Source organism: Puccinia triticina, chromosome 6A, assembly GCF_026914185.1.
Source record: "Puccinia triticina chromosome 6A, complete sequence".
Classification (NCBI taxonomy): Eukaryota; Fungi; Basidiomycota; class Pucciniomycetes; order Pucciniales; family Pucciniaceae; genus Puccinia; species Puccinia triticina.
Window position 1 is genome coordinate 99,400 of NC_070563.1, and position 18,246 is coordinate 117,645.

The 18,246-nt window shown below is 47.7% G+C and overlaps 2 protein-coding genes across 2 annotated transcripts; one reads left to right on the forward strand and one right to left on the reverse strand.

Annotated features, from left to right (window-relative positions):
- Window positions 1-643: 643 nt before the first annotated feature.
- PtA15_6A10 (uncharacterized protein) lies at window positions 644-1,473 on the reverse strand (the record flags this gene model as incomplete). Its single annotated transcript, XM_053169780.1, has 2 exons — window positions 644-1,096; window positions 1,177-1,473. 2 exons carry the CDS (start codon window positions 1,471-1,473, stop codon window positions 644-646), a joined length of 750 nt encoding a protein of 249 aa, XP_053020937.1.
- A 5,969-nt stretch (window positions 1,474-7,442) lies between these two features.
- Window positions 7,443-9,077, forward strand: PtA15_6A11 (uncharacterized protein; the record flags this gene model as incomplete). The annotated part of the gene is made up of 3 exons (XM_053169791.1): window positions 7,443-7,746; window positions 7,823-8,309; window positions 8,387-9,077. The coding sequence occupies 3 exons, from the start codon at window positions 7,443-7,445 to the stop codon at window positions 9,075-9,077; spliced, it is 1,482 nt and encodes a 493-aa protein (XP_053020938.1).
- Between the last annotated feature and the right edge of the window lie 9,169 nt (window positions 9,078-18,246).

Consider the following 18,246-nt stretch of genomic DNA (forward strand, 5'->3'; position numbering starts at 1 on the left):
TCGTTAGGAAGTACCAAAGGTGGATCTTTATATAGTGGGGTGCGAGTGTCAGTAGGTTTGGCAATATAATTAAGCATCACTTGGGTAATTTGGGACTTCAAGGTCAATTCAAAGTGCCGTGTGCTCTCCGCGGTTGGAGCAAAGGCAGTGGGCTGTATCTTGAGTTTTGAAGCCTTGTGTAGGGCCTGGTTAAGGGCTTCAGTAGTCATTTCTGCTTGGTTTAGTGCCGGTATAATCCTTGAAGGTATGGAGTGGATGTACCCCCACATGCCATGAAACATGACATTACCATGCCCAACTGACTTCATGTGAACCTTCTGCTGAAAGTCCAGATTGTCAAAACAAATCAATGGGGCCAGCTCCCCAGATTTTGTCTTAGCAAAACGCGCTATTATGTTGTCCTCTGCCTCCTGACCTAATGAACTAAGTGCAATGTGCGCAGTCTTTCGCGAAGAGGTTAAACCAAGGTAGTTGAGGTACATGTTGACCCTCTCAGACACCCTGGCGGCAATGAAAATTAATGAATTGCTGATTTGAAAGGCATTCTGACGTTGGTTGCACCCAAAGGAAACCATTGCGCAGATTGTCCTCGCCAACTGCAAAGCATTTCAAGGTCAGCTCAAAATTGCGGACGTTGACACATTCAAGATTTGAGATCCACAGTTTGGGCCCGTAGAGCCTTTCGGACAGCAGGATCTGAGCTTTTTGCCAGAGATACCCCTTCATACTCGTTGACATTGGTCTCAGTGAGGTTGATTCTTTCTTTTGGCGCTGTGGTCTTGTCACTCTCATTGATAACTTCTTCTTCTTCTTCTTCCTCGGTGGGCACTAGAGGGGCTAGCTTGTCCGCAAACTGGTCCGGTAGACCGCAATCTTTGTCAACAAGATCCCCCTCTTCATCTGGGAGTTCTTCGTTCACCCGCAGCTTGTTTTTCAGTAATTTATATAGGAACAGCATAGAGTTTGTTAGGTCCTTGTTTCTTGCAACTCGTTCCTCATCAGTAAAAAAGCTGGATTTAAGATGTTGTGAGTTGACATAGGAACCATGAGGGTATGCCCCTCTGCGTGGGACCTCTGAAATCACAATATTGCTGGCCTGGAATATGAATTTTTGTTTGTTTGTCATTCAGTCTTGTGTATCTCTCAAATTAATCAAACCACATAGCTTGATCGGACCTGTCCCAAGATAAATTCTTCCCAAAATTCACGACCCTCCACGTCTTTGCAAACTAGATTCTTGATCGATATTAGCAACTTTTTGGTTGAAGGCCAACCTGTGCGCGAGGCCCACAGTCGGCGCTTTGAAGCCAGTCCCATCTCATCATAGGTGAGAAATTCAGTGATGAAACTTTTTGGAGTCAAATTGAATGATTCAATTGTGGCACACGATGTGTTCAGTTTGTGAAGCATGGTGTTCCTAACCAAGGGGAAATTAGACTCCAGGACTTGAGGCGCAGGGAATTCAAGCTCCATGATGTTGTCGGATTATGCAGTGCAAGGTGTTGGGGAGGCAATGTTGGAGACTGTTGGAAAAGTCGGGTATTTTCCATGGACTTTGCACTCACCCTCACTCGCCTTGCACGTAGACTGAGAATTTACAAATGAGTTACACAAATGGGCACGGGGCTGCGACTCCGAAGTTTTTCGAATACATGTTTCATGTCACATTCTGTATTGGTGCTATGCATAACAAGGCTCAAAACCAGGTTGCCCAATCCTCAACCTTTGAAAATTATTTAAAAATAGGAGAGTGGCTGGAGGGGAATGAAAAATCAACAGGCAGATAGCCAAGACCCAAGCGGTCATAGGGATGTGAACCACATGCTGATAAGTGCAAGGAGTTGGGAGGAATTTCTGTTTTAAAAAAGTCCCCACCAAAAATGAAATGCTGTCAGCCTCCGAATCCGTTTAGCATGTAAGTCCCTCCCTCCAGTCGGCGCAATGCGACCAGTGTTTTACCACTCCACGGGTAGGAGGGTGGGACTTAGCCTCCCTCCGGTTGGCGCAATGCAACCAGTGTTTTACCACTCCACGGGTAGGAGGGTGGGACTTAGTTAAGTTAGAGGTTGTTTGGGCTCAGACTTGATGATTTTTATTTCATGTCCAAGGAGCGGACTTTGACAAAACAACTAGAGAGCCCCCCAGCAAGATCCAAAGGGGGGCCTAACAACAGTAACAGGGGACAGGACAGGTGACAGAAACTGGTGACAGGAACTGGTGGCAGGAACTGGTGACATGGAACAGGAGACAGGTCATGGCCACTCGGCCAAACAAATCAGGACAGGTGACAGGAACAGGGACAGGGTACAGGAACAGGGAACTGGAACTGGAACTGGAACTGGGAACAGCAACAGGGTACTGGACAGTTGACTGAACAGGTGACAACAAGACAGGAACTGGAACTGGAACGGGAACTGGGGACAGGAACAGGAAAACAAAGAAAGTGAGCGGACTAAGAGCTCAGATTCTGACACAATTCTGGTGTGGTTAATTTTTTAGTTTGAGACCAGGTTTTCAGTTCCCCTCTCTTACAACTGCAAACCTGGAAAATATCCAAAAGCAACAAACTATAGTCACTCATTCAGCAAAATATAAATCAACTCTAAAGAAAATAAAACCAGTAAACCAAACAATGCTATTATCCCTCAATCCTCCATTATTAAGGCCGCCACTCTCCAGGGATCCTTACCTCACTCCTTTAACCCATTTTCATCCACCATTCATTCCTACTTCCAAGGTTACTCAAGAAAGCCTGGACCTTATCAACTTTGGCCCACCACTTTATCAGCTCAGAATTCCATCCTCAATTCTCTTCATGAATCTTTGGGCCACAGACGTATTGCTGAAACTTGCAGAAGGACTAAACTCAGGTTTGGTGGCCAGGTCTCAAGAGAGGTGTAACCAAGTGGGCCCAGTGTTGTGAAGCTTGCCAGAAAAGGAGTTCAAAATTGCCAATGGAACCCAAGAAACCTACAGGAGCAGCAACCATATTTGGAAGAGTCAATTTGGATACATTTCACATCAAGGCTGGCAAATGGAAATACCTGGTAATTGCAAGAGATGAACTTTCTGGATGGGTAGAGGCAACAGTGGGTCAGCTACGCTAACATAGCTGTTAGCGTAGCGTAGCGCAGGGCAAATGCGCTATTTTTTAGTGTAGTGTTAGCGCAATTGCGCGCATCTGCGCTAACGCTACGCCCAAAGGATGCAAAGCTATTTTAGCTTTTAGCGTAGCGTTAGCGCAGATGCGTGCAATTGCGCTAACGCTAAGCATGCAAGGCGCAAAAGAGCACGCGCTATTCTGCGCTAAAGCGTTTTTTGCAGCAAAAAAGTGCCTTTTTTCTGCTAAAAGCGCCTTAGTGCAAAGTAGCGTAGCGTAGCGACTGTAGAGCAGCGCTAACGCTAAACAAAAATTGGTATGCTGTTAGCCCCGCTGAAAATTAGCGAAGCGTAGCGGTGCTAACAGCGCGCTAACACTATTCAAAAAAGGTTGGCGCTTTTTGCTGCTACGCTAAAAATTAGGGCGAAAATAGTGTAGTTTAGCGTAGCGGCCCACTGTAGGTAGAGGCAGTTGGACTGGAAAAGATTCAAGCTAAGAAAATCTCTCAGTGGTTCTTGGAAAACTTGATCTACAGATATGGAGCCCCTTGGTCAGTCACAGTGGATGGAGGTTCTGAATTTGGACAACACTTTCAAAAATCCCTTCTGGAATCTGGAATAAAAGTCAAAGTCAACACTCCTTATTATCCTGAAGCAAATGGAATGGTAGAAAGAGGACATCAGGCAATTAAGGATACTCTGGTCAAACTTTGTGGGCATGAAGGCAAGAAATGGAGGAATTATTTACCTTTGGTTTTATTTGCAGATAGAATTTCCACCAAAAGATCAACTGGATACTCACCTTATGAACTAGTTCTTGAACAGCCCCCCATATTACCCATTTACCTGGAACTGGAAACCTTCTTTGGAGTAGATTGGGCTAAAGTGGAATCAACTCAAGATCTTTTATTGGCCAGGACCCAGCAGCTTGAAAACAGGGACACTATTTTGCAGCAAGCACACCAGCAGCTTATAGACTCTAGAAAGAACTTTTTGGATTACTGGAACAAAAAGAAACATCAAGACAACCACTGAAGAAAGGACAACAGTAGTAGTGTATAATAAATCTTTGGACTCTCAATTGGGAAAGCTGTTTAAAAATAAATGGAATGGACCTTACAGAATTAAAGCTCAAAACCCAGGAGGATCCTACATCTTGGAAGAACTAGATGGCACTAAACAGGCTAGAAGGTTTGCTGCAACTCATGTTAAGGAATACCACTTCAGGTAAAATAAATAAATAATAAAATTTAAAATCAATCAATTCATTCCTCTCTTTCCCTTCTGTTTCTCATCAATCAAATAAAATAAAATAAAATAAAAATCCCAAAATAAATCCCATAACATCTACAAAACAAATCAAAACAATCATGACAATCAGTTTTCAAATAATGCCCACAATAGTTCAAACGAATCATTCTCACCTCTTCTTCTTTTATCATTACATCTTCTTCTTCCTCTCCCTCTTTCTCTTTCTTTTTATATAAAGATTAAAATATAAAAATAAAATATAAAAATAAAATATAAAAATAAAAAATAAAAATAAAATATAAAAATAAAATATAAAAATAAAATATAAAAATAAAATACAACATTAGTAAACATCATCACCAAATATAAAACAGTAAATTTAAAATTCACCATCATCCTTAATCCTTTCCAATATTCCATCAACTCTCCATCCATCTTCTCCATCCTCCACTTCAGCCCTTGCTCTCATTAATCCCAGCGCATTTTTCTCTTCAGAAATCATAAAATCATAAAATCATTTTTGCAGGCAATATGACTGTCTGATTATGTAATACAAAATTTCCTCACCAAAACATTTTTATGATTTTATGATTTATGCATGCATAAAATTATGCAAACCAACTTTGAACACCATAATTGTAGCAGATGCACCAAAAACTACCAAATTAGGTGACATTTTAAGACTGATTAGACTATAACAGCTTGCTTTTGGGATTTCCTTCCAAAAAAGCTGCATGAAATCCACTCTGATGTTTGCTGATTATTCTGCCACCAATATCATCAACAAATCACCATTACCCATTGAGATGTTGTGACCAAAAACACAACAAACACAAACAATTTGTTGATATTTTGAGATCCGGCAAACTGTAGCTGCGGCATTTTGAGATTTTCATGGGAAAAAGATGACCCAAGTTGACCTCCCATTCTTGGTGATCACAGTGGTACCAACATCTTGAAATGAATGTCAGCCCTGGTTGAGATATTGTGGCAGGCGCACCAGAAACTACCCAATTAGGTGACATTTTTGGCACTGATCAGACTATAGCAGCTTCTTTGTTCAATTTTAATTGAAGAAAGCCATACAAAATTCAATTTTGAAGTTTGCCGTTCATTCCAGCACCAATATCATGAAAAAATCATCATTCCCCTTTGAGATGTAGTGGCAGAAACACAACAAAAATAGATTTTCATAGGCAAAATCTGACCCAAGATAGTGTTCCATCCTTGGTGATCACATTGGTACCAACATAATGAAATGAATTTCAGCCCCGGTTGAGATATTGTGGTAGATGCACCAGAAACTACCCAATTAGGTGACGTTTTGGCACTGATCAGACTGCAGCAGCTTCTTTGTGCAATTTTAATCCATGAAATCTGTACCCAATTCAAGTTTGAGGGTTGCCAGAAATTCTGGAACCAATATAATGAAACAATCACCATTCCCTCTTGAGATATAGGGGCAGAAACACAACAAAAAGTCACAATTTGGGGATATTTTCAGATTCATTGGACTGCAAATGTGGTATTTTGGGATTCTCATGGGCAAAAGCCAACCCAAAGTAGCCTCCCACTGTTGTTGATCACATTGGTATCAATATCATGAAATGAATGTCAGCCCTGGTTGGGATATTGTGGCAGACGCACCAGAAAATACCCAAATAGGTGACATGCATCAGCTACATTACCATAACCCTTAAGCCACCTGTTCAAAGTAGACTATCTTTTGATACACCCCCACTATCACTACATTAAACCTTCCAATCTAAGATTGGGGGGCTTGTTTTAGTGTCTAGTGACCCAGGAAAGGCAGAGGTTCCCTCATACATCCCTTTCTGCACTCAGCAAAAGGTTCTCAGGAACACTTTTGAGCTTTACACCGCGCCCCCCAGCAGGCCAGGGACTTGTGCTAGCTTGTGCTAAGTTCACTGAGACCGGTATGAATGTATGGGATCATATATATGGTCCAGCTGGCTGCTGGTATGTAAACACTTCCAAAACCAATTTTTAACTTAACACAAGTCCCCTCTGGTGGGCGCTGTGGCTGGCAGCAGCTAGGACTTGCATATTATCACAAATTTTACACAGGAGCAGAAAGTCCATTTGGCTGGGAGGTACATTATGCTACATTACTGTGTCTACAATTTGGACTACTTAGACTTTCTCTATCACTATCCATTGACATTGAATGATCTTTTGAAAAATTGAAGAATGTGCAAGTTTTGCAAATGAGGGTCCACTGGTTTGGGACTCCAGGAAATGGTTTTCTGGCTACAAGACAGCTGAGTGGCTCAAATCCTTCCCAAGGACAATAATTACAATTCTGTCTATTCAATTGTACTCCATCTTCTTTCTTTTTGGTGTAGCAGATACTTTCTGCTCATGCTTGAATTGAGAGATAACACAAAGCCTCTCCTACAGTACGGAGAGCGCTCCGCGCGGGTCCCCCGGACCTCCGTTCGAGTGGCTTTGTTAAGCTAGAATTTTTCTATATATTGGTATTGTTTTTTTGCTACGCAGCTTAGCAACCAAGTTGGTACTATGTATTTCTTTGGCTATACGTACATTCAGGCACGCCTCGGGATCAACACTGGACGTTACCACACCTCGCTACTGAACAATTTCGTTGGCGTAGCGATTAAAATCACCGGGGCTCGAGGAACTAGCTCATGATGGTGTCTGTTAAATGAACCATTCTTCATTTCACACCAGCTGGGGATTTTCGTTTTTCTTTTTGCCGTCACTTCGACTCCATCCATTGGATAATTCGTCTAGCCTCCACGTCTCTTCCTTCCGGGCCACATAGTTGACACTTTCCTCCGAGGGGCCAAATGACAAGAGAAATTTAATACTATTACTATGTAAGTTAAGGCTGTCAACGTGGAACTTCAGCTCCTCTTTTTTGCCTCATGAGTAGCAGCAAAGAGCTGCTACTATTCTGTCCTCAAACCAACTAACCTTTTTTTTTCTGAACGCGTAATATCCTCTGTGATTTAGCCCCACATACCCCAACATAAACATCGATTGTATTGCGGTTGTGATATTACAGTGCTCAACGGCTTCTACAGGCGTCTAAAACTCACAACTCTCGAATGACAATTGCCCAACCCCCTCTGATGACCTCCGATAGGTCGGATTCACCGATTCCTGTGATCTCGCCAACAATAGATACCGGCCAAACAATTTCTGGCGCTCAAAGCTATATATCCCCATATTCTGCCTCGCTTATCACTGGTCATCAAATAAACATGCCGACGGATACTGCTTCAATACCCAGAAGTCCCATTGTCAGCAATCAATTTTCCACTGCGCAACCCAAGCTCGCCGGGTCAGCCTCGCAACTCGGATCGAGCTCGATAGCAGCAGGGCCAATGCCCGAGAAGGTGGGTGAGATTGGTGAGTTGGTTGATTTAAGAAAATTTAAAAATGTTTGTGGCACCATGAAATTGAACTTAGTATGCCCTTGGCGCAGGTTACGTTCCCCCGGCGGAGCCGACACTACCCCCTAATTTGGTCACCAGAGATTTCGCACCACAGACTGAGCTTGGCGTTGAGCTGTCGACCCCTTCTCAATTTCTGCGCCCCGTACGCTCCGCGCAAGCTTGGAGTCCAACTCTTTCCGGTTCTTACCACGGCCATGGCCCGACGAGGCCGAACAAACCGCGTGAAAGGATTACACCATTTAGGATGTTTTTCAAGCCAGTCTTACTGGCGGCTTTTGGAGTCATCGTCATTTCTCTAACTTTCGTTGGGCTAGCTCAGGTACAAGAGCGGATCAACAACAACAACAAGAACAATCGCGCAAAGGCTGCTTCCAGCAGCAGTGATGATTTGCCTAATCCCAGTAATCATGATGATACATCTTCTGGAAGCACTGTCGGTAGTTCAAACGGAGGCGGCAACAACAACGCTTCTTTCGTATACATAGGCACTTTCTTCATAGTTGCCTTACTTGTAGAGTCAGTTTGGAGATACATCAATCTGTTGCGACCATGTATGATTTTATGTGCTGAAATATTATTGCTTGTTGGACTAGAATTTGGATTTTCGTGGGGGCCCTAAGACGTCTCTATCATCGGCTTGGCCTGTGGGTGGATCAAGAGTACTCTACACAACTTCCAGACCTATCAGATCCGGAGGCTACATTTCCACCGCCGGTATTACCTCTATGGGCCAAATTTCTTGGAATCAAGCCGCAAGCAGTCCGACGGCCTCTACTCCCATCTTACATGGCTGTCCTCGGAATTATCAGGAATGGAGGAAGATCAGGATCAAACGCGGAAGGTACGGGTGATGCTGAAGATAGTGAGGTGATACGCACTCTGGCGATTGGTCAAGGTCAAGCCGCACCTGCTTTCAATGGGGAAGAGTTTCAAAGGTCTACTGTAATTTTAAGAGGTCCACCCAAGCGAAATAGTACTCTCAGTAATTCTCCATCAGTCCGGTCCGGAGGATTATTGCGCAGTTTGAGTAGGACGTTCACCGGCGGATTCAGCCACAGCAACTCGACAAGCCAGACAAACGAAAACGGCCATCCGACTAATGCTAACAGACGGGTTTCTGTCGCCTCGGTCATGAGTCACGGAAGACGGATGTCTGGAGCTCATATGACAATCCCAGAAGCTAGAGAAAACAGTTTGAATGAGCATTCAACAACAATCGAACTATCTGAGGTACCCCTCACGCACAATGCGGCTTACCTTCATCACCTAAGGAGGGCTAATTAATTGAAAAAACTGCGCGAACGATTCCAACTTCTGATTCGCCTTGCGTTTGATGGGATAATACCACCAGTGATGAAATCCTTCAAGATTCATCAAAAATAATCTTTTTCGTCATTTTGACAAACCAGAACATTATTTCATGCAGCACATTTCTGATATTCTCCTCTTTGTTACATAATTGTAGAAAATGTACCAGTGCTCTTTATTTTCTACCTCCCAGAAATACATTTATTTGGTTCCCCATTATGCAACCAAATCTCTTGCAGGTTGATTTATGATTTTCTGTTTTTTTTTTTTCCCGCCATGGGAGATCACCTGTGCTTTGTTTTGATGTAGTTTTGGGCAAACATCCATTCTGCGCTTGTGGTACAGCTTCTAGTACTCGTATCAAGGAGCTGTATTTAGCTGTATTAACATAATTTAATACAGATCAAATACTCCTTTAGGGTGTGTAGGAAAATAGGGAAATTCTCTCAGCACACCCGAGTCTCGGGAAGAAATTGAGATTGTGTGTTCAACTCAATTTTGGCTAGAAGCGTATCAGGCGCCAATTATAAACAACATTTGAGTTTTTTTTGAAACTTTTTCCAAAGTGTTTTCAATTTGGCGCGATTCCATTTTCGGTTACAGAATACCAGCCCAAAATGGTTTCAAAAAAGCCTCAAACAAATGTGCAATTATAAACTGTTGGTACCTTCCCAAAATACAGTCCTTTGCCCCCCCCCCCCCCCCCCGAGTTGCTGTGCGCCACCTGCCGGAACCACAACCCCTACCATCACCAAATGCTGCCACCTTACCTCGACCCCACCTCACTTCACGTTTATGCCCTCTGGCATCTGGATCAACTTGAGGAGAATGCCCCCAAAGCGGTCTATGTACGAGCCCGCCGCCATGCCTTCAAGAGGCCCGAGCGCTGGGAGCCGTGGAATGACAACCGCATACCCCCCGTGCAGTTTGTGGAGTACTTCCGCATGTCACTGGATGACTTCCGGTGGCTCTCAGAAGAACTACGGCCCCAATTACAGCAAGATCCCCTACGACGTGGAGACCCGCTGAGTGTGGAGGCCCAAGTGGCAGTAGGTCTGTATTGGCTCGGCCACGGGGCTACTTACGTCAACATCGGGCATGTGTTCAACATTGGGAAGGAGACCGCAGACAAAGCCTTGGGAAGATTTGTCAAGGCGGTGCTCCGGGTTCTGAGTAATTGCTCAGTCAGGTCTGTACTTTCTTGATCTGCTGCTACTTGGTGAACTCAAGATTAATCTCTAATTGGGGCCTTCATAGCTGGCCTGCTTTCGACAAACCCAAACAGTGGGCTGCTATCAAAGAATCGTTCGAACGGCTCCATGGCATCCCCGATCTTGTGGGTGCCATTGACGGCACCCACATACCGCTGGCTGTACCCCCCCACGATGAATGGAAAGGGTACATCAACCGGAAGAGCTGGGCGTCAATTGTCTTCCAGTGCGTGGTTGACGGAGATAGCAACTTCCGCAATGTGAGCATTTTTTTTTTTTGGCACGAGATTTGATCACTGAATTTGGTTTCATTGGTCATAATACCTAGGTCAGTGGCGGAGGGCCGGGATCAATGCATGACACGCGAGTATTCAGACGTTCTCGGTTGGGTCATAGTCTCCTAGGATATGGCCCGCCCATGATTCCGGCAGAGGCCATGCTTATTGGGGACGCCGGGTATCCAGAGCACGTCCCCATCCTTGTGCCATACCCGTCAGTTGCAACCCAGGAGAACGAGGATTTCAACTACATCCAATCATCAAGTTGGATAGTCGTTGAGCGTGCGTTTGGACAATTGAAGAACCGGTTCCGGATCCTCCTCACCCCTCAGGCGGCATGGCCGTTACGCGCGCGGGACAACACATTTTCCTGCATGATTCTGCATAACCTGCTCAACCGCCGGGGTTCACTGTGTCTTCAGAACTGGGACAACCGCACGGCACTTGAGCGCAGGTACGGCCGGCGCATCCCTCGCGATGTTGTGAATGTTAATGTGGCGGCGGAAGTGGCAGCCCCCGGGGATAACTTCCCCTCCATGAGGACCCGTCGTGACGCCATCAGAGACTCATTATGTACCTAATAGCAAATTATGTAATTGCTATTGTCTTACTTCTGTTGATTGGTATGAGAAAGGAATAACAAATGCCTTTCGAGTTGATTTGAACCCAAGTGAATACTATGCAGGTGGTAGAGCAACTAGGGGTAAGGATTTTGGGCTGCCCGGCGTTGTAACGCAACAGCTCCCTGACATAATGCGCGGGCAGCACCGTGAAACAACCCCATGTCGCGGAGGGAACTCTCATTAGAACGTAGGAAAAAGGGCCAATCGACGACCCTATTTTCCCTTAAGATGACCCGTGTGTGCCAATCTGTCTGGTCAATCCTGCAGTTGGCGAGGAACCCCTCAAGGGTGAGTCCCCTTGTTGGCGGGACCACACCTGTGCGGGGCCTGCAACACGGATCGTTCTTGGCCACCCTGATGCCGTTGACGTAGTACTCGGCGTCGGGGCGGGGACGACCTCCTGGGGCGTTAGGAGCATGGCCTTCAGCACGTGCACGGCGAAGCCGAGCCGGAGGGTTTTGTCTGCCTGGTTGAGGCCCAGCCTGGTCGGGAGCGCTTGCGGCTTGCGCTGGGATGGACGGGCTGGCTGGAGGGTTTGTTGCTTGAGCTCCTGTTAATTGACAGGAGACGGTGCTCTTCAGTGAGAAGTGGGGAATGCGACCGGAGGGGGGAACAATGAGATGATCAACTGAAGCTCACCTCCCACAGTCGTTGAGCGCCCGTCATCCTCAGCTGGCTTGGCGTCCGTGAGGATGTCTTCGTCAGACTGAGCAGGTGGGCCGTTGTGTGCAATTGGGGGAACTGGAAGAGGAGAGGTGGGTTAGTTGAGATTAATTTCAGGTTTTAGTCAGTAGTTCGTACCTGCTTCTGTGTCCGGCCTGAGGATGGGATCATTGTTGGCTTGGACTACATCAAGGGGCCAAGGTTCGTCTCCCCCGTAAGGATTCTCTTGGCGACCTAAGATACGCCCTCCTTGCACCCGGTTGCCTCGGGAATCTTCTGTGGAGTCGGACTCCGGATCGGTCACCTTATCGAGCCAGTGGGGTTCACGATGAGCACCAAGGACACGCCAAGAACCCAATTGGACCCGGTTGTCGGGGCCTGAGGCCGGACGCCGCCTAACTACACGTTGGACTGCCTGTGCACATCACAAATGCCAGGAAAATGGTCAGTAGCGTTTGTTTGGGTGAATATATGATGGTAAGGGACCCCGTAATAATGGCTCACTCGCGGTTGTCCCGGAGGGGAGCCGATAGGTTGATCGTTGGTATTCATGGCCCTGCTAGCGCTTTGGGTGGTGGGGCCCGTGATGGCCATCTAGTTGAATGAAGATATAGAGCTCTTGACCACTCTTTGAATAGTCGTGATCTTTATATCTGCGGCCCCCCGGCCAATTTGTGGTTGCGGCCACGATACAGGCAAAGACACGGGCCAGTGGATATTCATATCCCAAATGATTTGACAAGTTGCAACCTCACCGCCAAATAGGTGTGATGGGAGTTGCCCTGGGCGTGTAGCGGGGCTCTACAGTAACTGGGGGACTGGTACGAGCGATGCGATAAAAGACGAGAAATGGCACTCTAGATTTCGAGAGGCAAAAAGGAACTGGGGCAAAAAAGCCCTACAAGAGAGAGCGCCTAATATAGGCGCCTCAAAGGAGAAATGGAAACAACAACAACCACCCCTGAATACAGGGGGACTATCGGCTACAGCCATACAGGGGTACTCCTGGCAGCTGTAACGAGGAAAAGAAGAAGGCGTGATAGCCTAACTCCGGGTCTAACCCGATCTAGGCAAGGGAGGCGCAGGGGCCTCCCGCTTCTCTACTACGTGGCGGGTGGTAACCCGCCCGTACTATAGTAGCACGGCTACAACATCCCCCCCCCTAGACAGGGGCCGTCCCGGACCCTGCCGGCGGAGGTCCCAGCCAAAGCCGGAGTCTTCTTCCCGGTGCCCGGGCCGAGTGAGTCTCAGAACTCTGAGTTTGCGCAACGGCCGAAGCCAAAGGTGTATTCTTAGCTTTTGTTAAAGCTCTTGTTTTCTTTAGTAAAGCTTTTGCCACTCTGGCGTTGGCTCGCTTCTCCCGCTGTACTATGGCGGGCGGGGCCGCCCATATATCGTTGGAGATCAACGAACGCAGGTACACTGGCTTAAGACTGTTGCCATTAACTGGCCTGGGGTACTCGAACGCCTCATGGTCTTCAACAATGTAAGCATTGTTTTCAAGGACTTTCTTGACCGTGAAAGGTCCGAACCACCTCGGTTGGCCCTTGGTGTGTTTTTCATTGCGCAGCTTTACGGACTGCCCTTCTACGAGACTTTTCAGGTCTCGGGCAAACGATGTTTTCTCATTGAAAGCCTCTTTGTTCTGCAACACCCGCACAGCTGAATTGCCTGTGGCCGTCGTTCTGTTCTTATTAAGCGCTTCAATGCGCGCCTTCAATTCTTTGTGTCCCGGAAGGGCCGGTTCTGCGGCAATCATTCGTCGTTGATCTTGAGGCAACCTAGGCTTTACGCCATAGAGAAGCTCAAACGGCGAGAAACCACTGCTATTGCTAACGTGGATTCGAGCTGAAAACAAAGCTGCCGGCAAGACATCCTCCCATTTGGAAGGGTCCCCAGTCTTATTCATGCGGAACAAAGCCGCTTCTAAGATTCCATTGAATCTTTCCGACTTCCCATTGGTTTGTGGGTGGTACCCAGAAGTCTTAATTGGTTTCATCCCGGCGGCAGCCAGGAATTTCTGAAACCCTGCGGACAAGTAGTTCGAGCCGCGATCTGTGAGAAATTCGCGAGGTGCTCCAAAAGGCGTAATTACCTGGTCGAAGATAGCTTGCGCCAGTTCTGCCGCTGATGCGTCTTTCAGCGGAACTGCTACTGGCCACGACGTGCAATGGTCAATGGCAGTGAGGATCCACTTATAGTGGTTCTTGTGGCTCTCCGGCATCTGAATAAGATCCAAAGACCACCGTTCGAACAGTAATACCGCCGGTAACGGCTTTTGAAGGCCGGTTTCTTGGTTTGCATGCGGTCTTTCGTGTATTTGGCACGATTTGCACGTACGAATGTAACTCTGTACATCGTTGTATCTCTTAGGCCACCACCCTCGCCCCCGAAGGATTTGCAAGGTACAATCTCTGCCACGATGGCCGAGATCGTCGTGGACGGATCTCAATAGGTCAAACCGATGCGCAAAAGCAACAAACGGCGACCTTTCTGCTAATCCTTGACGGCCCAGATATATCAAGGTCTTGTTGTTAGGATCGTATTTGAACAAGTCAATGTTTTCCTTCGCCCGTATCACTAGGCGTTCTGGAATACCGTCTGGTAAGTCCTTTTCTTCTAAAAGGTACGGGATTATCAAGGGCCAGTCGGACTCATGAAGCTCTCCCGTGACTTCTTCTAGCAAAGCAAGGTTGCTTCTACGCGAGAGGGCGTCGGGAACCACATTATCGGCTCCCTTCTTTTACCGGATGTCGATATCCATCTCGGCAAATTCTTCAATCCACCTGAGCAGGCGCTTCGTCGGCAGGACTTGGGTCTTTAGGTAAGTCAGCGACGCGTGGTCAGTATAAAATACCGTCGTTTCTACTGCTCCATCAAGGTAGATGTGCCACTTCCTCCACGCGTGGATAATAGCTAATAACTCCCGTTCTTGGGCCGGGTAGTTGACCTGAGCTTTATTAAGCTTACTCAATTCGAACGCTACGGGATGAAGCAACGAATCCTCCCCATCTTGCAACAGGACCGCTCCGATAGCAAAATCGGATGCGTCGGTCTCCATAACAAACCTTTTCAGGATGTCAGGTATCAAAAGGATAGGTGCACTTACTAGTGCTTCTTTCAGCTGTTGAAAGGCTGATTCTTGCTTCGGCAACCACACAACCGGCTGCCGTTTGGTTACTCCGCCTGCCGTCAAATTGTGTAACAGCGCGGCGATCTTGGTGAAACCTTTGACATACCGCCTGTAGAAGCCACATAACCCCAGAAACGACCGGACATCAAAAACCGTTCTCGGTCTCGGCCATTCACGGACACAGCTAAGCTTCTCCTCCATCGGCCGTATTGAGTTGAAGCCAATGATGTGGCCCACATATTGGATTTCCCGTAAGCCGAATGCGCATTTTGCGCCGCTGCACCAAATCCTTGCGCCAAAGCACTGACAGAACTGATTCTACATGTTTAACATGTTCTTCTTCACTAGCCGAGTAAATCAGTATGTTGTCGAGGTAGACCTGGACGTACACCTCAATAAACGGCCGGAGTATGTCCGTCATCATACGCTGAAACGTCGACGGGGCGTTGACCAACCCAAAAGGCATCACCAACCACTTGAAGTGGCCGTATTTGGTCCCAAACGCTGTCTTTGGGATATCCAATTCTGCAATTTTCATCTGGTGAAATCCCTGCTGGAGGTCGATTTTCAAGAAGAACTTCGCCCCTCGGAGGGCATCGAAACATTCTTGGATAATTGGCAAAGGGTGCCTATCCTTCTTGGTAAGTGCGTTCACCTTCCGGTAATCTACGCACAATCTAACCTTCCCTGTATTGGGGTTCTTCACCATTACAATAGGCGACGACCAGGCAGACGTCAAAGGACAAATAAAACCTGCATTCTGTAGACCGGCCAACAAATCCTTGAGGGTATCCAACAAGGCCGGGGACAGCTGACGCACCGGCTGATGGACCGCGGCCGCATCACTGGTGTTTACTAGATGCTCAATGGTCCTTGGCTTGTCCGAGACCCTGGCAATTGGTCCGAAAACCTCTCCGAAACGGGACACTAATCCCTGTAACGATTCTCGAAGATTGGCATCCGGTCAGAACACCGTAGGTAGACCTACTGGCTGTTTGTCTCGTGGACCGGCGACTCCTTCCGACTCCATCAGACAGATGAAGGACTCCCGGGCACCTTCGTAGAACTCGTGGCGCCGGATCGATCTAGGTAAGAAAACCTCTTCCTTGTCAGTCATTACCGCCAGCTCGTGAGACAACAAGCTGCAGACTGATGATGATTCTAAACAAAATTGGACGACATTACCGCATCCATCCCTCAGGTGCCACGTGTTGGTGTTCCAATCCGTTGAGACGACATTGGATGCTATCCAATCCCGCCCCAGGATAACGTCGTAACTGGACAACGGCGCTATCCGACACACGACTGCAAAATCTATTTCCGCTAAATTGAAATGGATGATCGCCGTTTGGTCATCCGAAATCTGGTCTCCAAAGGCTCCGGTAACCTTGAAGGAACTAGAAGAACGCCCAATCGACAAACCTATATCCAAAACAAAACTCTGCAATACGTACGACGAACCAGCGCCAGTATTGAGGAGGACCCTGGCCAAGCGGCCCTCGAAGGGGTGGTGGAACTCCGCACGAACTCCCTTAGGTTCGTCCGGTTCTAGTCCAATTGCGTGGCATCCATCCATGCACAAGCAATCACAAACGACGTCGGAGGCCGACTCCGGCAGCGGTTCGCCGATCTCACAAAGCTCTTCCGACTTAGCTGTCCCCACGCCTGGGTGACAAGCAACTAACTCAGCTGATTCTAACTCACGATGGCACGGGACACGGTGAGGCTCAGGTACGTCCGTTTCAACAAGATTCAAATTACTTAGAGAAGAAGGAAGTACATCACAAGTCGGTGGGGGAGACTTCTCCGCACCGACTATTCTTTTTTTTTCTGTTGTTTAGCCTGATTGGCTTTCTCCCAAGCCTTCTGCTTGTTGGTCTTGGGGGAGGGGCAGTTCCTCGCGGCATGCCCTACAGCTTTGCAGTTGTGACACGGCCAGCTCCCCTTCTTTCGTTCGCCGCCACCTTCGCCATCTGCACGGCGCTTGGACAAACCCAAAACCGGCGCCGCTTGCGAGTTTTGGTAATGCTGGTCGTTGGCGACCGCCGTCATCACTACGTTGTCCATGGAGCATGGATTCCCGCTGATGGTTTCTCCGGTTACAAACTCTTGAACCCTCTTCGCGAGTCCGGGGGTGAGCCTGGTGATGAACGCTGTCTGTTCATCGTGGGCAAATTCAATTGTTCGCGCCTTCTCTTGCCACGCGCAGAACCTCTCGTAGAAGAACTGCACGGCCTCATTGGGCCCCTGACAAAGCTTGTCTAACTCCGCCGCCATCAACGCCGGCGTGGTAGCTAACGGGTTCAACCTCAGGACCCAATCCTTGAAGCTGACCCAACTGCGCGGACGAGTCTCCGCGATCAACACCTTGGTCCAGTCACGAAACGGCTTTCCGCTCAATCGCTGGCTGGCAACTAGATGCCAGATCCCAAGGTGGGCTCCGCGGGCCTTCATGATAGCCTCGACGGTTCTCAGCCACTTAGTGGCACTTTCTCCCATTGCTCCGGAGAACTTCGGGTTGTCTTTCTCGGGCCACTCCTTCAGGACCTTGCTGCAAGGATCTGTCTCCGGTGGCAACTGCAACTCCGGTACCTCTACTTCAGGCACCGGTTGCCAATGTACGGCCTGGGTGTAAACTCCAGCCGGGGCCAAGACTGCGGCGCTAGCCAAAACATTGGGATGGACGCGAGGGCCCGTGTTAGCTGGTTGTCGATTGTCAACCTTCATCTGCTTAAAGGTACTCGTCAGGGCTTCGTCGATCTTCTCCGCTGTCTTGGACGACGAGGCCTGAATGGAGGAACCTACAGAGTCATCCTCGTAATCAATCAGGTCCTCGCACGCATCTTCCATCTCCATTTGACAATGATTTATCCACTGACGTTGGGGCTCTGTCATCCCTTCCAGTTCTTCCACAGTATAGAACTGCCCATTCGCGGGGTTCGGCGGGATGTCCTTGGCTTCCTCGACTGGCAACGCCAGCGGCTTCTCCTTAGGACTGTGGGTAACTTTTCCTATGTTCATCTGATACGCGGAAGAAAAGTAGACATGCAGACAGTAAGCTATCTGACGTTTCTTCTGAGTTCGCTCGTGAGCACTCTGCTCTACTGGTTACTAATCCCCCTCCCCAGAGGTCAAGATCTTTTTGATATAGATCAGATCAAGGATTCACTACGAGGACTAAACTAACTACGGACGCTGCCACCTTGGTCGATCAACCGGGTCTCTGATAACAGTGAT